Source organism: Pseudophryne corroboree, chromosome 3 (assembly GCF_028390025.1).
Source record: "Pseudophryne corroboree isolate aPseCor3 chromosome 3, aPseCor3.hap2, whole genome shotgun sequence".
NCBI lineage: Eukaryota > Metazoa > Chordata > Amphibia > Anura > Myobatrachidae > Pseudophryne > Pseudophryne corroboree.
The window spans coordinates 598479632-598499967 of record NC_086446.1 but is presented as its reverse complement, the minus strand read 5'-3'; the positions used below and the strand labels follow the sequence as shown (position 1 = coordinate 598499967).

The 20336-nt window shown below is 44.6% G+C and overlaps 1 protein-coding gene across 1 annotated transcript; it reads left to right on the top strand.

Annotated features, from left to right (window-relative positions):
- The first annotated feature begins 3609 nt into the window (after window positions 1–3609).
- On the top strand, window positions 3610–18610 carry LOC135056395 (beta-microseminoprotein A1-like). Its single transcript, XM_063961488.1, has 4 exons — window positions 3610–3732; window positions 6260–6383; window positions 9843–9948; window positions 18367–18610. Exons 1-4 carry the CDS (start codon window positions 3724–3726, stop codon window positions 18488–18490), a joined length of 363 nt encoding a protein of 120 aa, XP_063817558.1. The 5' UTR covers window positions 3610–3723; the 3' UTR covers window positions 18491–18610.
- Window positions 18611–20336: the final 1726 nt, after the last annotated feature.

Here is a 20336-nt window from a genome sequence, read left to right as displayed (position 1 = left end):
CGAGTCACCATAAAATCTCCCCCTTTCAGGCTTGCAATAACCGCTCTTAGCGATTCCATCTTGAACTTGAACCTTTTCAGGTCTATGTTCAGGGATTTTAAATTCAATATGGGTCCGACTGAACCGTCTGGTTTCAGGACTACAACATGGTCGAATAATAACCCCCTCTTTGTTGAAGGAGGGGAACCTTAACAACCACCTGTTGAAGATACAATTTGTGAATTGCAGTTAACACTGTTTCCCTCTCGTGGGGGGAAGTCGGCAGGGCCGTCGGTGAGGGGGCATCTTCTCAAAGTCCAGCTTGTATCCCTGAGACACAATATCTATTGCCCAGGGATCTAACAGGGAGTGAACCCACTTGTGGCTGAACTTACGAAGGCGTGCCCCCACCGGGCCTAGCTCCGCCTGTGGAGCCCCAGCGACATGCGGTGGATCTTTGTAGAGGCCGGGGAGGACTCCTGTTCCTGGGAACTACTGTAGCTGTGTTGTGCAGCTTCTTTCCTCTGCCCCTGCCTCTGGCAAGAAAGCACGCACCTCTGACTTTCTTGTTTCTTTATTCGAAAGGCTGCATTTGATAATGTTGTCCTTTCCTAGGCTGTGCAGGAATATAAGGCAAAATATCAGAATTACCAGCTATAGTTGTGGAGACCAGGTCCGAGTACCCTTCTCCACACAATCCTCAGCCTTCCATATGCCTCTTAAGTCGGCATCATCTGTCCATTGCACATTCTACAGGACACGTCAAGCAGAAATCGACATAGCTTTGACTCTAGAACCCAGTATACTCATGTCTCTTTGGGCATGTTTTATATATATATATATATATATTTATATACCTATCTCTTAAGACAGCATCTTTAATATATATATATCTTTATATATACATATATATATATCTATATGCAGACTAGGGTCTCAATCTCTGCTGATAAGGTACCTGTCCACGCTGCCACAGCGCTATAAACCCATGCCGACACAATCGCCGGTCTGAGTAGTGTACTAGAATGTGCACGCTATCTGCAGGATCCCTGAGAATAGCTAGTGCTACCTTCTGTGCAAACGTGACACCCTAGGGGAAGATTCCCATCACATCCTGGCCCTAGTGGGGAAAGGATACTGCCTGAGAATTTTTTGTGGGAAGCTGCAGTCTTTTGTCTGGAGATTCCCGCTCTTTTTCCACATGAGAGGAGGGAAATTTACCTCAGCTTTCTTCCCCTTAATATGTGTACCCTTGTGTCAGGGACAAATGAGTCATCAGTGATATGCAAATCATATTTTATTACAATAATAATATATTGAATACCTTTCAGCCATTTTGGCTGTAACTTTGCATTATCGTAGTCGACACTGGAGTCAAACTCCGTGTCGATATCAGTGTTTATTATTTTGGATAGTGAGCATTGTGAGACTCTGAAGGTCTCTGTGACATAGGGACAGACATGGGTAGATTTCCTGTCTGTTCTCTAATCTTTTGTGCAATAAATTCACCTCAGCACTTACACATATCCAAACAGGTGTCGGCGTTGTCGACGGAGACACCCTCTCACACACACATTTGCTCTATCTCCTCCTTAGGGGAGCCTTTTACCTCAGACATGTCGACACACACGTACCGACACACCACACACACAGGGGTTGCTCTATTTGAAGACAGTTCCCCCACAAGGCCCTTTGGAGAGACAGAGAGAGAGTATGCCAGCACACACCCCAGCGCTATATGACCCAGGAATCACACAGTAACTTAGTGTTAACCCAGTAGCTGCTGTATATATTGTTTTTACGCCAAATTTATGTGCCCCCCCTCTCTTTTTCATCCTCTCTATCGTGCTTCTGCAGGGGAGAGCCTGGGGAGCTTCCTCTCAGCGGAGCTGTGGAGAGAAAATGGCGCTGGTGAGTGCTGAGGAAGAAGGCCCCGCCCCCTCAACGGCGGGCTTCTCCCGCGATTTTGTGTAAAATTAATGGCGGGGGCTCATGCATATAACAGTGTCCAACTGTATATATGCTGCTTTTTGCCAGGAGGTAATCAATTGCTGCCCAGGGCGCCCCCCCCTGCGCCCTGCACCCTACAGTGACCGGAGTGTGTGGGTTAGTGTGGGCACAATGGCGCACAGCTGCAGTGCTGTGCACTACCTCATATGAAGACAGGAGTCTTCTGCCGCCGATTTTGACGTCTTCTTGCTTCAACTCGCCGGCTTCTGACTTCTGGCTCTGCGAGGAGGACGGCGGCGCGGTTCTGGGAACGGACGACAAGGTCAGGTCCTGTGTTCGATCCCTCTGGAGCTAATGGTGTCCAGTAGCCTAAGAAGCGCAACCTAGCCGCAGTTAGTAGGTTTGCTTCTCTCTCCTCAGTCCCACGTAGCAGAGAGTCTGTTGCCAGCAGAAGCTCTCTGAATATAAAAAACCTAACTAAAATACTTTCTTATTAGCAAGCTCAGGAGAGCTCACTAAAATGTACCCAGCTCTGTCCGGGCACAGATTCTAACTGAGGTCTGGAGGAGGGGCATAGAGGGAGGAGCCAGTGCACACCAGTAGTACTAAATCTTTCTTAGAGTGCCCAGTCTCCTGCGGAGCCCGTCTATTCCCCATGGTCCTTACGGAGTCCCCAGCATCCACTAGGACGTTAGAGAAATATATATATTTCAAATTAGAAAATTGAATATTATCATATGTTCCTTTACACTTGACACCATTGGTCGCTGATGCCCATATCATATATATATATATATATATATATATACACACACACACACACACACGCGCAGCACCTGGAGTCAGCCTGACTCTGCAAAGGAGCGTGGGAGGAGGAGCCGCTGCTGCCAAGCATGCGCAGCTGCCCTCCTCCCGATGCGGTGCCCATCTTTGTTAGGGGCAGCGAATGCTGGGATGCCCAGGCTGCCCTTCACTGAGCTCCGAAACTGCAGGTACACTCTCCGGTGCTACCGCATGCGGCTCTGCTCACATAAGAGCAGGGCCGCCAGCAGGCGCCGAACCTCAGGTGCCCCACGACCACCAATGGTTACGGAGCCGGCCACTATGTGAAGGCAGATGTCCTAGGCAATTGCCTAGTCTGCCTATAACTAGGGCTGACTCTAAATAAGGGGATAAGACAAATGACAGTGGTGTTTAATACAGAGGTGGTGTTGCTATACCACACTGAATAGTGGCAACACTATTGAAACTGGAGTCATATAGCTATAAATTATTTTCATTTGTGGATTGCTCACATTTTTATATGGTTTCATAACATTCAAACAACGATCCTGAATTGCCTCACCCTGTAAATAAACTAAAGATTATCTGAAAGCTGTTAACTTCCTTACTAAAATGGTAACTTGTAGAGTAACAAACAGTCAAATGTCCCATACGCAATGCATTAAATGCTAATATTAACTTAAGGATAAAGCATTTTAAAAAAGTACAGGCAGTTCTACCTTGCAAATAGTTTCTGTATTAATCTTACAAATGCCCATGCCCACAGCATGCCATTTACTGAGAGATTACAGCAACTAGCCGTATCATGCCCAAATTACTGTAGTATAGTAAAACTCTGTACATATTCCATATCACTTAGCCTTGGCAAATGCACTGCACCAATAAATTGAGTTGCAGGGTTTCCAAATGTATTTGCACAACATTGTTAGAGTCACATGGCCAACAGCCAGTATATAAATTAACAAAACCCAGCTCTTTCCCGACACTGAGCGCTTCGGACTAAGACAGGCAATGGCCATGGTAAGTCTGATTTTATATGTTAGTAGGCTCACCATACTATACCTTTAAACTGAGACACTAATGAATTATACAGAATCTGTGGCTTGCTTAAATCAATTTCACCTAATTTTAATCAACCACAGAACCTGTGTAATTCATGTGTCCATTCAGTGTCCCAGTTTAAAGGGATAGTGTGGTAAGCCTATATGTTAGTACTGTACCAAGTTTAGCGCACGTGTATAGGTAGGCTTACCATACTATCCCTTTAAATTGGGAAACTCATGAATTACAAAGGTTCTATGGCTGTTTAAAACCAGGTAAAATGCGGGCTTGAATTAAGCCAGTCACAGAATCTGTGTAATTTATGAGTGTCCCGGTTTAAAGGGATAGTATGGTAAGTCTATTATAGGTTTTCTGGTACATATCACAATGAAAAATAAATTAAAAAGTAGTTAATGTAACATTAAGTAGTTTTTAAAGGCTGTAGATACACAATTCTATGCAAAATACAATGAATATGGGTAGAATCTGTTGTCAAATATTATAATGATTGTAAAATGAACTTACTGTGATGTGCATTTTACATGATTAACTTAGACCAGGCATTCCCAACCACGGTTCTCAAGGCACACCAACAGTGCAGGTTTTAGTGATATCCAGGCTGCAGCACAGACGGTTAAATCAAAATAACTGTGCTACTAATTAAGTCACCTGTGCTGAAGCCTGGATATCATTAAAACCTGCACTGTTAGTGTGCCTTGAGGACCGTGGTTGGGAAGGGATCTGGTCTGAAGATCGACACTGTCTAGGTCGACAATGTTTAGGTCGACAGTCACTAGGTCAACAGGGTTTCTAGGTCGATATGTGGTAGGTCGACAGGTCAAAAGGTCGACATGAGTTTTTCACATTTTTTTCTTTTTTTTTACTTTTTCATACTTATCGATCCATGTGGACTACGATTGGAATGGTAATCAGCCCGAAGCATGGCGAGCGAAGCAAGCCATGTGAGGGGACATGGCGCACTAATTGGGGTTCCCGGTCACTCTACAAAGAAAAGAACACGAAAAAAACAAAACTCATGTTGACCTTTTGACCTGTCGATTTAGCACTTGTCGACCTAGAAACCCTGTCGACCTTCCAACCCTGTCGACCTAGTGACTGTCGACCTAATGATCCACACCTGTTGGGAATGCCTGTCTTAGACCTAAATAAGTTTACCTATTTTTTTATCTCCCAATAAGGCTTGAGTTATTTGCATAGCATTCCACATACTAGTAAAAGGAGTCAGCACTGACTTCCTAAAGTTAACATCTGGTCATAAACGGTTAATAGGGGTAGAAAAGGTCTTTTTGAGGTTGGAATATGATCACACATAGGGACCTGTTAATTAATACATTTTCATACCTCCCAACCTGACCCTCTCCAGGAGGGACAAAATGTTCTGCTCCTGGACTTCCCTCTTAATGTATGAGTGCCATCACCTGTGCTAAAACACCTTTCTTATCCATTAACCCACAGGTTCTCAAACTCGGTCCTCAGGACCCCACACAGTGCATGTTTTGCAGGTCTCCTCACAGAATCACAATTGAAATAATTAGCTCCACCTGTGGACCTTTTAAAATGTGTCAGTGAGTAATTAATACACCTGTGCACCTGCTGGGTTACCTGCAAAACATGCACTGTGTGGGGTCCTGGGGACCGAGTTTGAGAACCTTTGCATTAACCTGTTCAAAACATGTGACGGCAATCATACATTAAGAGAAAAGTCTAGAAGCAGAGCATTGTGTCCCTCCTGGAGAGGGTTATGTTGGGAGGTATGCATTTTATTGAGCAAACAAATTGTGACATGATGTGAGGTGAATTCCATTGTATGAGAGAACAGTGAACAATCTGCTGCATAAAGTGGGTGAAGAAGGACAGATCGTAGTAAAAGCTAGATATAGAAGCTTAGTTGTAGTTGTGGGATCCGGTCAGGATCCCAGCTGTCAGAACACCGACACCGGAATCCTGACACTATTCAGAATGCCGACACTGGCATCCCGATTAGGTTCACCGTTCGGCACCAGAATCCCGACAGCCAGGATGCCGAACGACAAGCCAGCGAGACTTAGGACAGGTAAGCCGCGGGGAGGGGGTGGTTAAGTTTAGGCTGTGGGGGGGAAGGCCTCGAGCCAGGGGACTAGGTTTAGGCTGCGGGGATTGAGGGTTAGACAACCTACCCCCCCCCCAGGAGGGTTAGGTTAAGGCTGCAGGCGGGGAGGTTAGGTTCAGGCTGTGGGTAGGTGGGGCTAGGTTTTTAGGCACCACCGCCAAGGGTTAGGATTAGACTGCGGGAGAAGGGGGAGGGGTAGGTTTAGAGTGCGGGGGTTAGGGAGCCAGGGGGGAATTCCCCAGTCAGGATTACGGTCATCGGAATGTTGCATTCGGTATTCTGACTGTCGGCATCCAATCCGTCAGCAAATCAAACCCAACCCGTAGATATATGGTCACAGCTAGTCTTAATCCCACAGGGAATTCCTCTATAACATGGATACCTTGGCATTTACAGGAATATTTGCTTCGTTCTCTACTTGCTGCGGTCATGGTATCTATGTGTTGTGCACATTGTGAAACGCAGAAAGGCGGAAGAATCCTTCAGAATGTTCAAAAACATAAACTAATATTTGAACCCGGTAAGTTGTTCTCTTAATGATTTAACTGTAAATATATTAACATTACATTATTAGTGTTACCCCCCAAGTAAATTAATTTATTTTAGCTGCAAATGCAGCATTACAAGATATAATGCCTTGAAATATGTATTGAACTCATAGGGATAAATTTACTAAACAGAGTATGCCAGAGCTGGCAAACATGGGAGTCTTTAGCCATTTTTCAAAACACAGAAATTTTGCCAAAGGATAGACACATTGGGATAAATTTACTAAGGTGGGATTTTTTTTTTAGAACAGGTAATGTTGCCCATAGCAACCAATCAGATTCTATCTATTATCTTCTCTAAACAGCTAGATAAATGTTAAGTAGAAGCTGATTGGTTGCTATGAGCAACATCACCAGTTCTAAAAAAAATCCCACCTTCGTAAATTTACCACGTTATGTAAAATAGAAGTACAAAACACAGGTGTACAGGGACATACACTCAAATACACCATCGACCAAATTTGGATGTCATTTCCATGGACAACACTGAAACATGGGAATTTACCTCAAATGGTTTTTGCGGACACACCCATGAATTAAGCAAACTCAGATCAAAATGCACTTATAAAATAGATGTCTCTCAGCAGCGTTTTCAGAGAATATTGCATAAATCAGTGAGATCTGTGTAGTGCTTCTCTGTTAAAATGTGTTGAAATTGAAAAAATAGAAAAAAACCTGTGTGGGCTCCACACGTCCCTGATAAGCATAACCAGCCCCAAGCTCTTTCAGCTGGCCCTGGTTCTAAAAATACAGGGGGGGAGAAATGCATGAGTTCCCCCTGTATTTTAAAAACCAGCATAGGGCTCGTGGACCGATCCTGTTCCAAAAATATGGGGGAATAAAGACGTATGGGTCCCTCATATTCTTTAAACCAGCACTGGGATCCACTAGCCAGGGATGTAATTACACAGCACAGGGACATGTTTATTTTGGTCCCGGCGGCCGTAACATTAGTCAGCCCTAGGTGTGGGGATTCCTGGGGCCTACACCAATAAAGGGGTCGCACCTCCAGGGCACCTAAGACCAGGACTGATGCCTGGGTACTGAGATGATTCAGGTGTAAACCTTAGAAATAATATTGTCTTTTACAGGTAGAACTACAGGTCCCAGCAAGCCTCCCCATGGTGGTACTTGGAGAAACACAAGTGCCAGCATGTGGAGCATTCAGAGCTCGCTGGTACCTGTAGTCCCATCTGTAAAATAAATTAAAAAAAGACAGGACACACACACTGTACAAAGTAAAAGTTTATTAAACAACCTTGCACACATCCTCTTCTGTAGAATCCACAATTAACCTGTAAAAAATAATAATACTCACCTATTCCAGTATAGGAGGTAATTCTGAGTTGATCGCAGCAGTAATTTTGTTAGCAGTTGGGCAAAACCATGTGCACTGCAGGGGAGGCAGATATAACATTTGCAGAAAGAGTTAGATTTGGGTGGGTTATTTTGTTTCTGTGCAGGGTAAATACTGGCTGCTTTATTTTTACACTGCTATTTAGATTTCAGTTTATACACACCCCACCCAAATTTAACTCTCTCTGCACATGTTATATCTGCCTCCCCTGCAGTGCACATGGTTTTGCCCAACTGCTAACAAAGTTCCTGCTGCGATCAACTCTGAATTTCCCCCATAGATCGGTCCTCTTCATTCCAGTAGGCATCCAGGGGATAAAAAAAAAAAAACAAACAAACAAACAAAATATATACCTATCCAACAAACATATCATATCTATGTGTGTCCACATAGATCTCCTTTCTCAAATGCCGGCCTCCACGTGTCTTCTGTCACTAGGGGAGCCAACAGCCAATCAGGGAGTTCCACGTAGTGCCACTCCCCTGATTGGCTATGTGCTGCAGTGCTATCAATCACCGTTTTCCATATGCTTCTATGGTGAGAAGTGGATTGTGGGAACCGTGGCTATGTGGTTAACCACAAGGTTAAAATAGGTGAACCACAAGGTTGACCTTATTATTATTTTTATTGTTATCATCATCATCATCATCATCATTATGTTATTTATATGGTGCCACAAAGTGTACGCAGAACCATACCATTTTTTACAAATATACATTCTAGTACTATAACAAAATTATACAAACAAATGTATATTCTAACACCAGCCTAGCCTCAGAGGTCTGGGACTGGTTATTGATTTGGATTGGTGACCCCACGCATTTTTGAAAAAAAGTAACCTCTTAAAACCTTATTATAATAAAACGGAGCCTGCTCAGAACATACAGTAGTGATCTGTGTAGTGCTTCACACCAACTCACCTGCCAGGAGGTGGGAATTGTTGGGCAACTGATTATGGCATGAAAAAACAAATAACAAAAAATTATGTGAGAGGAGGGGAAGCAGAAGTAAGTAAATCAGTATTCAATGACCCTGTACCCAACAAGTGGAAAGACATACAGGATCAGAGTCAAAGGAGTGGGATGGGATACAGGGAAATAGTGACGTGGATAGTGCTATGGGGAGAGTATAAGGGAAGATTACCCTGCCCTTGAACGATTACAGTGTAAGTGGAAAGGGTGCAAACCAGAAGAGTGAACAGGGAAAAAGAGCAGGTGAGAGGTCAGAGAGGTAATGAGTTGTGAGTAGGGCTAAGTTTCTACATTCAGTGCAATTATGATTGGCCAATTTAATCCATTTGTCCAAACTGATAAGTAGCTGTTCTGTGCCGTCCCCTTCAAAAACTGGTTTGATTAATTTCAGTGTGATCAGTTATGGTAGAAAACTTGTCCAAATAATGACCCCTATCATACCTTGTGAAGTGTCACCACAGAAACTGGAAGTGCAGGAGCAAAGCCCAGCAGTGATGCTTTTGTACTTGTAGAGTAACTGCCGGCCAGCGCAGCTCCTGCGGCTTGCCGGGAGTTACTTGTCGCTGCTAGGGTCGCAGCAGCTGCGTGTGACGTCATGCAGCCGCTGAGGCCTGCCCCACCTCCCCATGGTACGGCCATGCCTGCGTTGGCCAGACCGTGCCCTGAAAATGGCATCCAAATGCCGCCATTGCGCCTCCTCTCACCCAGCGACCACCTCTGCCTGTCAATCAGGCCGAGGCGATTGCTAGGCAACGTGGGCTGTCAGCTGTCTGGCATGCACCGGTGAACTGCCGCGCCGGTTCATGCGCAGTTCTGACCCAATCGCACCGCTGCGAAAAACTGCAGCGTGCGATCGGGTCGGGATGACCCCCAAAGTACATAGGTCCTCTTGCCTCAGTGATGTAACTAGTTTCTAGTGAAAGGAATGGCTGCAGCATGGTTCAGTCTGTAAAATATCTGCTTCCACTGTGCATAGGCACTGGGTACCCAATGTATAGGCCATCTCCCCTGCCGCCGCCTCCAACATTTATTATACATATAAATGCCAACTCAGAAATGGGTCATTGTAATTTGTAACATTATGCCTGCTTCTTTTATTTCAGGCTGCTGGAAGGGAAACACATTTTACAAACTGAACAATGAGTGGAGGGAAGAAAAATGCATGAAGTGCAGTTGCAGTGGAGACAACTTAATAACGTGCTGTTTAGAGTATGTTCCCCATTTACTACTGTATGCTATAACAGCTTTTGTGCAGCTAGGGCAAAATTGTAGAAGTAATTTGTCATGCATTTCTGTATTTAATAACTTTCAGTATTTGAGGATTTTACAAGAATAGTGCCTAGAACGGGTTGGGTATGTGTGACCACTGGTCACATAGCTACATCCCATCTGAACAACATGGTGAGAGCTAATAAATGTTTTTTTTCTCCTTATTTAATCACATTATTTAATAGAGATGAGCGGGTTCGGTTTCTCTGAATCCGAACCCGCCAGAACTTCATGTTTTTTTTCACGGGTCCGAGCGACTCGGATCTTCCCGCCTTGCTCGGTTAACCCGAGCGCGCCCGAACGTCATCATGACGCTGTCGGATTCTCGCGAGGCTCGGATTCTATCGCGAGACTCGGATTCTATATAAGGAGCCGCGCGTCGCCGCCATTTTCACACGTGCATTGAGATTGATAGGGAGAGGACGTGGCTGGCGTCCTCTCCATTTAGATTATAAGAGACTGAGAGAGATTTACTGGAGCTGACTAGGAGGAGTACTGTTACTGTAGAAGTGTAGAGACTGAGTGGAGAGAGTTTACTAGTGAGGACAGTGCAGTTTACTTTATAATCCGTTCTCTGCCTGAAAAAAGCGATACACAGCACACAGTGACTCAGTCACATACCATATCTGTGTGCACTGCTCAGGCTCAGGCCAGTGTGCTGCATCATCTATTATCTATATATAATATTATATATATCTGTCTGACTGCTCAGCTCACACAGCTTATAATTGTGGGGGAGACTGGGGAGCACTACTGCAGTGCCAGTTATAGGTTATAGCAGGAGCCAGGAGTACATAATATATTATATAGTGAGTGACCACCAGACACACAGTGCAGTTTATTTAATATATCCGTTCTCTGCCTGAAAAAAGCGATACACACAGTGACTCAGTCAGTCACATACCATATCTGTGTGCACTGCTCAGGCTCAGGTCAGTGTGCTGCATCATCTATATATATATTATATATCTGTCTGACTGCTCAGCTCACACAGCTTATAATTGTGGGGGAGACTGGGGAGCACTACTGCAGTGCCAGTTATAGGTTATAGCAGGAGCCAGGAGTACATATATTATTAAAATTAAACAGTGCACACTTTTGCTGCAGGAGTGCCACTGCCAGTGTGACTGACCAGTGACCTGACCACACTGACCACCAGTATAGTTAGTAGTATACTTATATTGTGATTGCCTGAAAAAGTTAAACACTCGTCGTGTGACTTCACTTGTGTGTTTTTTTTTTTTTTATTCTATAAAAATAAAACTCATTCTGCTGACAGACAGTGTCCAGCAGGTCCGTCATTATATAATATATAATATATACCTGTCCGGCTGCAGTAGTGATATATATATATTTTTTATATCATTTATCATCCAGTCGCAGCAGACACAGTACGGTAGTTCACGGCTGTGGCTACCTCTGTGTCTCTGCACTCGGCAGGCAGTCCGTCCATAATTGTAATACCACCTAACCGTGGATTTTTTTCATTCTTCTTTATACATACATAGTTACATAGACATCTTCTCTTTATCAACCAGTCTATATTAGCTGCAGACACAGTACAGTACGGTAGTTCACGGCTGTGGCTACCTCTGTGTCTGCACTCGGCAGGCAGTCCGTCCATAATTGTATACCACCTAACCGTGGTTTTTTTTCATTCTTCTTTATACATACATAGTTACATAGACATCTTCTCTTTATCAACCAGTCTATATTAGCTGCAGACACAGTACAGTACGGTAGTTCACGGCTGTGGCTACCTCTGTGTCTGTACTCGGCAGGCAGTCCGTCCATAATTGTATACCACCTAACCGTGGATTTTTTTCAGTCTTCTTTATACATACATAGTTACATAGACATCTTCTCTTTATCAACCAGTCTATATTAGCTGCAGACACAGTACAGTACGGTAGTTCACGGCTGTGGCTACCTCTGTGTCTGCAGTCGGCAGGCAGTCCATAATTGTATACTAGTATCCATCTCCATTGTTTACCTGAGGTGCCTTTTAGTTGTGCCTATTAAAATATGGAGAACAAAAATGTTGAGGTTCCAAAATTAGGGAAAGATCAAGATCCACTTCCACCTCGTGCTGAAGCTGCTGCCACTAGTCATGGCCGAGACGATGAAATGCCAGCAACGTCGTCTGCCAAGGCCGATGCCCAATGTCATAGTACAGAGCATGTCAAATCCAAAACACCAAATATCAGAAAAAAAAGGACTCCAAAACCTAAAATAAAATTGTCGGAGGAGAAGCGTAAACTTGCCAATATGCCATTTACCACACGGAGTGGCAAGGAACGGCTGAGGCCCTGGCCTATGTTCATGGCTAGTGGTTCAGCTTCACATGAGGATGGAAGCACTCAGCCTCTCGCTAGAAAAATGAAAAGACTCAAGCTGGCAAAAGCAGCACAGCAAAGAACTGTGCATTCTTCGAAATCCCAAATCCACAAGGAGAGTCCAATTGTGTCGGTTGCGATGCCTGACCTTCCCAACACTGGACGTGAAGAGCATGCGCCTTCCACCATTTGCACGCCCCCTGCAAGTGCTGGAAGGAGCACCCGCAGTCCAGTTCCTGATAGTCAGATTGAAGATGTCAGTGTTGAAGTACACCAGGATGAGGAGGATATGGGTGTTGCTGGCGCTGGGGAGGAAATTGACCAGGAGGATTCTGATGGTGAGGTGGTTTGTTTAAGTCAGGCACCCGGGGAGACACCTGTTGTCCGTGGGAGGAATATGGCCGTTGACATGCCAGGTGAAAATACCAAAAAAATCAGCTCTTCGGTGTGGAGGTATTTCACCAGAAATGCGGACAACAGGTGTCAAGCCGTGTGTTCCCTTTGTCAAGCTGTAATAAGTAGGGGTAAGGACGTTAACCACCTCGGAACATCCTCCCTTATACGTCACCTGCAGCGCATTCATAATAAGTCAGTGACAAGTTCAAAAACTTTGGGTGACAGCGGAAGCAGTCCACTGACCAGTAAATCCCTTCCTCTTGTAACCAAGCTCACGCAAACCACCCCACCAACTCCCTCAGTGTCAATTTCCTCCTTCCCCAGGAATGCCAATAGTCCTGCAGGCCATGTCACTGGCAATTCTGACGAGTCCTCTCCTGCCTGGGATTCCTCCGATGCATCCTTGCGTGTAACGCCTACTGCTGCTGGCGCTGCTGTTGTTGCCGCTGGGAGTCGATGGTCATCCCAGAGGGGAAGTCGTAAGCCCACTTGTACTACTTCCAGTAAGCAATTGACTGTTCAACAGTCCTTTGCGAGGAAGATGAAATATCACAGCAGTCATCCTACTGCAAAGCGGATAACTGAGGCCTTGGCATCCTGGGTGGTGAGAAACGTGGTTCCGGTATCCATCATTACTGCAGAGCCAACTAGAGACTTGTTGGAGGTACTGTGTCCCCGGTACCAAATACCATCTAGGTTCCATTTCTCTAGGCAGGCGATACCGAAAATGTACACAGACCTCAGAAAAAGAGTCACCAGTGTCCTAAAAAATGCAGCTGTACCCAATGTCCACTTAACCACGGACATGTGGACAAGTGGAGCAGGGCAGGGTCAGGACTATATGACTGTGACAGCCCACTGGGTAGATGTATGGACTCCCGCCGCAAGAACAGCAGCGGCGGCACCAGTAGCAGCATCTCGCAAACGCCAACTCTTTCCTAGGCAGGCTACGCTTTGTATCACCGGTTTCCAGAATACGCACACAGCTGAAAACCTCTTACGGCAACTGAGGAAGATCATCGCGGAATGGCTTACCCCAATTGGACTCTCCTGTGGATTTGTGGCATCGGACAACGCCAGCAATATTGTGTGTGCATTAAATATGGGCAAATTCCAGCACGTCCCATGTTTTGCACATACCTTGAATTTGGTGGTGCAGAATTTTTTTAAAAACGACAGGGGCGTGCAAGAGATGCTGTCGGTGGCCAGAAAAATTGCGGGACACTTTCGGCGTACAGGCACCACGTACAGAAGACTGGAGCACCACCAAAAACTACTGAACCTGCCCTGCCATCATCTGAAGCAAGAAGTGGTAACGAGGTGGAATTCAACCCTCTATATGCTTCAGAGGTTGGAGGAGCAGCAAAAGGCCATTCAAGCCTATACAATTGAGCACGATATAGGAGGTGGAATGCACCTGTCTCAAGTGCAGTGGAGAATGATTTCAACGTTGTGCAAGGTTCTGATGCCCTTTGAACTTGCCACACGTGAAGTCAGTTCAGACACTGCCAGCCTGAGTCAGGTCATTCCCCTCATCAGGCTTTTGCAGAAGAAGCTGGAGACATTGAAGGAGGAGCTAACACGGAGCGATTCCGCTAGGCATGTGGGACTTGTGGATGCAGCCCTTAATTCGCTTAACAAGGATTCACGGGTGGTCAATCTGTTGAAATCAGAGCACTACATTTTGGCCACCGTGCTCGATCCTAGATTTAAAGCCTACCTTGGATCTCTCTTTCCGGCAGACACAAGTCTGCTGGGGTTGAAAGACCTGCTGGTGACAAAATTGTCAAGTCAAGCGGAACGCGACCTGTCAACATCTCCTCCTTCACATTCTCCCGCAACTGGGGGTGCGAGGAAAAGGCTCAGAATTCCGAGCCCACCCGCTGGCGGTGATGCAGGGCAGTCTGGAGCGACTGCTGATGCTGACATCTGGTCCGGACTGAAGGACCTGACAACGATTACGGACATGTCGTCTACTGTCACTGCATATGATTCTCTCAACATTGATAGAATGGTGGAGGATTATATGAGTGACCGCATCCAAGTAGGCACGTCACACAGTCCGTACTTATACTGGCAGGAAAAAGAGGCAATTTGGAGGCCCTTGCACAAACTGGCTTTATTCTACCTAAGTTGCCCTCCCACAAGTGTGTACTCCGAAAGAGTGTTTAGTGCCGCCGCTCACCTTGTCAGCAATCGGCGTACGAGGTTACATCCAGAAAATGTGGAGAAGATGATGTTCATTAAAATGAATTATAATCAATTCCTCCGCGGAGACATTGACCAGCAGCAATTGCCTCCACAAAGTACACAGGGAGCTGAGATGGTGGATTCCAGTGGGGACGAATTGATAATCTGTGAGGAGGGGGATGTACACGGTGATATATCGGAGGGTGAAGATGAGGTGGACATCTTGCCTCTGTAGAGCCAGTTTGTGCAAGGAGAGATTAATTGCTTCTTTTTTGGGGGGGGTCCAAACCAACCCGTCATATCAGTCACAGTCGTGTGGCAGACCCTGTCACTGAAATGATGGGTTGGTTAAAGTGTGCATGTCCTGTTTTGTTTATACAACATAAGGGTGGGTGGGAGGGCCCAAGGACAATTCCATCTTGCACCTCTTTTTTCTTTTCTTTTTCTTTGCATCATGTGCTGATTGGGGAGGGTTTTTTGGAAGGGACATCCTGCGTGACACTGCAGTGCCACTCCTAGATGGGCCCGGTGTTTGTGTCGGCCACTAGGGTCGCTAATCTTACTCACACAGTCAGCTACCTCATTGCGCCTCTTTTTTTCTTTGCGTCATGTGCTGTTTGGGAGGGTTTTTTGGAAGGGACATCCTGCGTGACACTGCAGTGCCACTCCTAGATGGGCCCGGTGTTTGTGTCGGCCACTAGGGTCGCTAATCTTACTCACACAGCTACCTCATTGCGCCTCTTTTTTTCTTTGCGTCATGTGCTGTTTGGGGAGGGTTTTTTGGAAGGGCCATCCTGCGTGACACTGCAGTGCCACTCCTAGATGGGCCCGGTGTTTGTGTCGGCCACTAGGGTCGCTAATCTTACTCACACAGCTACCTCATTGCGCCTCTTTTTTTCTTTGCGTCATGTGCTGTTTGGGGAGGGTTTTTTGGAAGGGACATCCTGCGTGACACTGCAGTGCCACTCCTAGATGGGCCCGGTGTTTGTGTCGGCCACTAGGGTCGCTTATCTTACTCACACAGCGACCTCGGTGCAAATTTTAGGACTAAAAATAATATTGTGAGGTGTGAGGTATTCAGAATAGACTGAAAATGAGTGTAAATTATGGTTTTTGAGGTTAATAATACTTTGGGATCAAAATGACCCCCAAATTCTATGATTTAAGCTGTTTTTTAGTGTTTTTTGAAAAAAACACCCGAATCCAAAACACACCCGAATCCGACAAAAAAAATTCGGTGAGGTTTTGCCAAAACGCGTTCGAACCCAAAACACGGCCGCGGAACCGAACCCAAAACCAAAACCCGAAAAATTTCAGGCGCTCATCTCTATTATTTAATACCATTAGCTGATGTAACTTAACAAGTAGCCGTTCCTGTCTGAAGACTGCATCACATAACATGATGCTCACATCCAATAACATGACATTCTCTTTGCCAGGAGCAATTGCTCATGTCAATATTTCCTGTTGATGGTGCTAAATGATGTGAAAGGCAGGAGAGGACCACAATCTCTACACTTTAATAAGGCTTTTCACCATATTGAAGTGATACAAAAAGTATTTACTTTTTTATACTAAATAACTTTTTTTGAACATATGTATATTTATATTGACCTCATGTGCACAACCACTTTCTGGCTTTTGGAACGTCCCATATAAAAAGCAGTGTGTACTCAGTGGTAGGTGAAAAGAGTAGATGTCCTTTCAACTCCATTGCCATTGTAATTAAATAATGGCATTATTTAATTCACTTTTACTTTCAAAAGTACAAAATTTGACATACAGTACCCCCCAGATGCCTCTATCTTTATGTACACAAAGAAATAGGAGCACACGGAATACGCAACACCTAGTTTTGTATCAGCGTGTCTAAATCAATCTAGTGCGGTTCAGTGCTACTGCAAGATTACGGTAGATGCCTTCACAGACTAAGGGGTCTATTTACTAAGACTTGGATGGAGATAAAGTTAATGGAGATAAAGTACAAGCCAATCAGCTCCTATCTGCCATGTTGCAAGCTGTGTTTGAAAAATGGCAGTTAGGAGCTGATTGACTGGAACCTAAAGGGGACATTAACTAAGCAGTGATAAGAGCGGAGAAGTGAGCCAGTGGAGAAGTTGCCCATGGCAACCAATCAGCACTGAAGTAACATCTATAATTTGCATACTATAAAATTATAAAGAACTGCTGATTAGTTGATGGGGCAACTTCTCCACAAGCTCACTTCTCTACCCTTATTACTGCTTAGTAAATGTCCCCATTAGTGTGGTCCTGGAGCAGTGGTGGAACTCATTTCCCACACCACCTACCACCCCCTCCCTTTGGGCGGAGCCAGGGCAGGGTTTTAGTCACCATGATGGTTGCAAAAAAATGGGTGTGGTCTCACAAGGAAGGTTGTGGTCACACAATAGTACCCTCAATTCAAATTATGCCACAGAGTCGAACAATCTTATTCACATTATACCACATGTAGTGCCCCTGATTCATATTACAGCACATAGTGTTGACACTTATTCATGTTATTATGACACACAGTAATGCCCCTTATTCACATTAGATCACTCAGTAGTATCCCTTATATACAATGCCCACAGTTTTAGTGTTCCTTACACATGATGTCCACAGTAGTGCCACTTATACACATAATGCCCACAGAAGTGTCACTTATGCACATAATGCCTGCAGTATTGCCACTTATACACATAATACCCACAGTAGCAGTGCTTCTTATACAAATCATACCCACAGCAGTATGCCTTATACACATCTCTGCCTCTGACACTCCAGCAGCTCACTGACCGTGTTCCTTCAGCAGCTCCATGCCCTGTGTCTCTGTGTCTCTCATTCACCCTATCACCTTGTCTTCAGCATGCACAGAGCCTGCTCCTCTTTGTGGCTCTTCTTCACTTCAGTGGCGGTGATGGCATGACATCACATATGCCATGTCAGAACAGGAATCCACTTGTATCTGAGGAGTAGACGAACCTCCTTCCATAGACACAGCGTGTGTGAGTACCAGGAGTGACAGGCTGCAGGTAGAAGACAATGGAGTTGCCAGGACCTCAGGAAGGGGGTGTTAGCAGCAGCTCGTCGGTGACACTAGCGTCTCTCGCATCATCTATTGAAAAGGGTGGTGGGGCAGGCTTTTCTTTTGGAGTTACTGTGCAGTGCTGTGGAGGAGGTGGAACTAGTTCCACCTGCCATTACAGGTGGTGAAACTCGGTTCCACCCCGTTCCCCCTCACTTACTTTAACCGTTGGAAAGGATCCAACAGGCATTGAATAAACCCCATAGACCACAGATCCAAAGTTCCATTTTTAGTTCTGGGAAAGTTATCTTTTAGTCTGTCTGACCTTTTTTTTTTTTTTTTTTTTTTGCTTTTGTACTTTGTATATTGTAAATATTAAAAACACTTTTTTTAATTTCTTTCTTTTAGTGTAGAAAAGCCAGTTTTCAAAGATTCCGAGAACTGTGGCATTGCTTTGAACCATGAACAATGTAAATATGACGTTATACAGAAGGATCCTAGAAAGAGCTGTGAAGTCGATTACTATCTCTAAGCACCTTTGTCCGGGAGGTGTAGATTACAATTACAGGCTCGCTGGCATATGTGTTTTCTGCTACTGTCATATACAAATGTTCTTTCTTCACATTAAATAAAACTGTATTACAAAATATCAGCCTGCTAGAAATTTGAGCATGATTTAAAAGTTTTCACTAAAGTGTGAATCTGCATTGAAATAGTACTGCTATTTCTTTTTTTGGTGTAATCTATTTAATTATGCTACGCAAACAGTTACTACTAAAACAACAACTAAACTAAGAAAAAAAATCATGAGCACTATAGTTATAGCTCCACTTTGCATGCCATAGGCTGGCTTCACACCTGATTTACCCAACAGTGACTGATTTGGTGAGCTGTATATACTTACCAATCGGCTGCTAATGAGCCTGATTCAGGTGCCGATGCACTTGTGGCTACGGACACAAAGTACTGATGTTTGGTTCTTTGCTCATGCACCAGCCCATACTGCTGATGTACAGTACAAGTTCTCCATCATCGGTGATTGACAGTCTGCAGTCATTTTGTGGGAGTGCCAAGACCAGGGTCTCCGTCTTCTGACAGAAATTTCCTGGCCTCCTAGATGGAGCTGTGGCAGTAGGGCTGCATGAGCCTAAGGGTCACTCAGCCAGCCGATGGTGTCGCAAGTGATCTGATACTGCATCTACGGATCACACAGGAATGCAGGAGGCATCTTCTTATACCAGACGCCTCCTGCTGCTTTGACATATCTGAGCATCGCTGCTGCTTTCACGTAAGCAGCAGCAGCAGCAATGCTCTCTGGCCATTCAAACCTTAGTCAGGCCCAGTATGTCTGGCTAGGCATCACAACTATACAAGCATTTAAATTTGCCTGCCTATTTGTGATGTCATTGTCGGTAGTTCCTGTGGCCGCATAACAGGTTGCCCGTACACAAAACGATTGGCTGTGCAGCAGGGCCGATCTGATATGCCTGTGATTTACGTCATTCACAGACATATCAACCATACACATCTGCCGATGCAATAGCGATATATTGTTCACCAATTGATTGGACAATATATCACATAGTGTGTATCCAGCCTTACTTACACATAAATGGGGATGTATTGCTATGTATTTTCTGTACTCAAGGCTCATAAAAAGTATACTTTCTGCACACCTGGATCATACTTGGTGAGACTTGAAGACATTTTTGAGGAGACGTTTTTTGGCTTTGTGGTGCTCAATATTTTTCAACCCTCTATTGCATTGGTTTTTTTTTCATAATATTAGAAGAAAACAAAAAATGCAAAAATGTATATCTTTTAGTGTACTAAAGTCTCAGTAACTGAATGAAGTATGTTATAAAAGGATGTTCCCACTTGGAAACAATGTGCAGAGCAGAACAAAATTACTTATATTTAATAGCTATAAAAGAAAATTGTGTTAAGTTCTCAAACGGGAACCTTATGCAAGAGAGGATTAAATAGTTAGCACCCCAAGTGTCAGTGGGACATTTTTCTGGGTCTCTGTTACCATTGTTCTTGGGTCCCCTCAAAAGAAAAAGTTCCCAACAGAAATGTTTTGCTTATCATAGCTGAAATGTACTGCACATCCCACACTATGGGAGCCCACTTGGGGTAACAAACCTACCGCAGCAGTTAGACTTGCAGGATGTTTTTAGAGGGGCAGAAGGTACCTGTTATTTATGTCCATCAACACATTATTATACAGTATATACAGTGCATCATCCCAATAAAATCCAGTAAGTTGTTTGAATTCAATAAAATGTGATTATGGCTTTAAGCTTTTTGCAGCAAACAAGAGTCTGTTGGTTATTTAAATGTAATATTTGGAATTTTACCTGTATTAGCGAGTTCTG

Excerpts from the sequence above, each read along its gene's own strand:
- LOC135056395 (XM_063961488.1), top strand. Across the intron at positions 6,384-9,842 it reads TAAACTAATATTTGAACCCG|GCTGCTGGAAGGGAAACACA; the intron begins GTAAGTTGTTCT and ends CTTTTATTTCAG. Across the intron at positions 9,949-18,366 it reads TTAATAACGTGCTGTTTAGA|TGTAGAAAAGCCAGTTTTCA; the intron begins GTATGTTCCCCA and ends TCTTTCTTTTAG.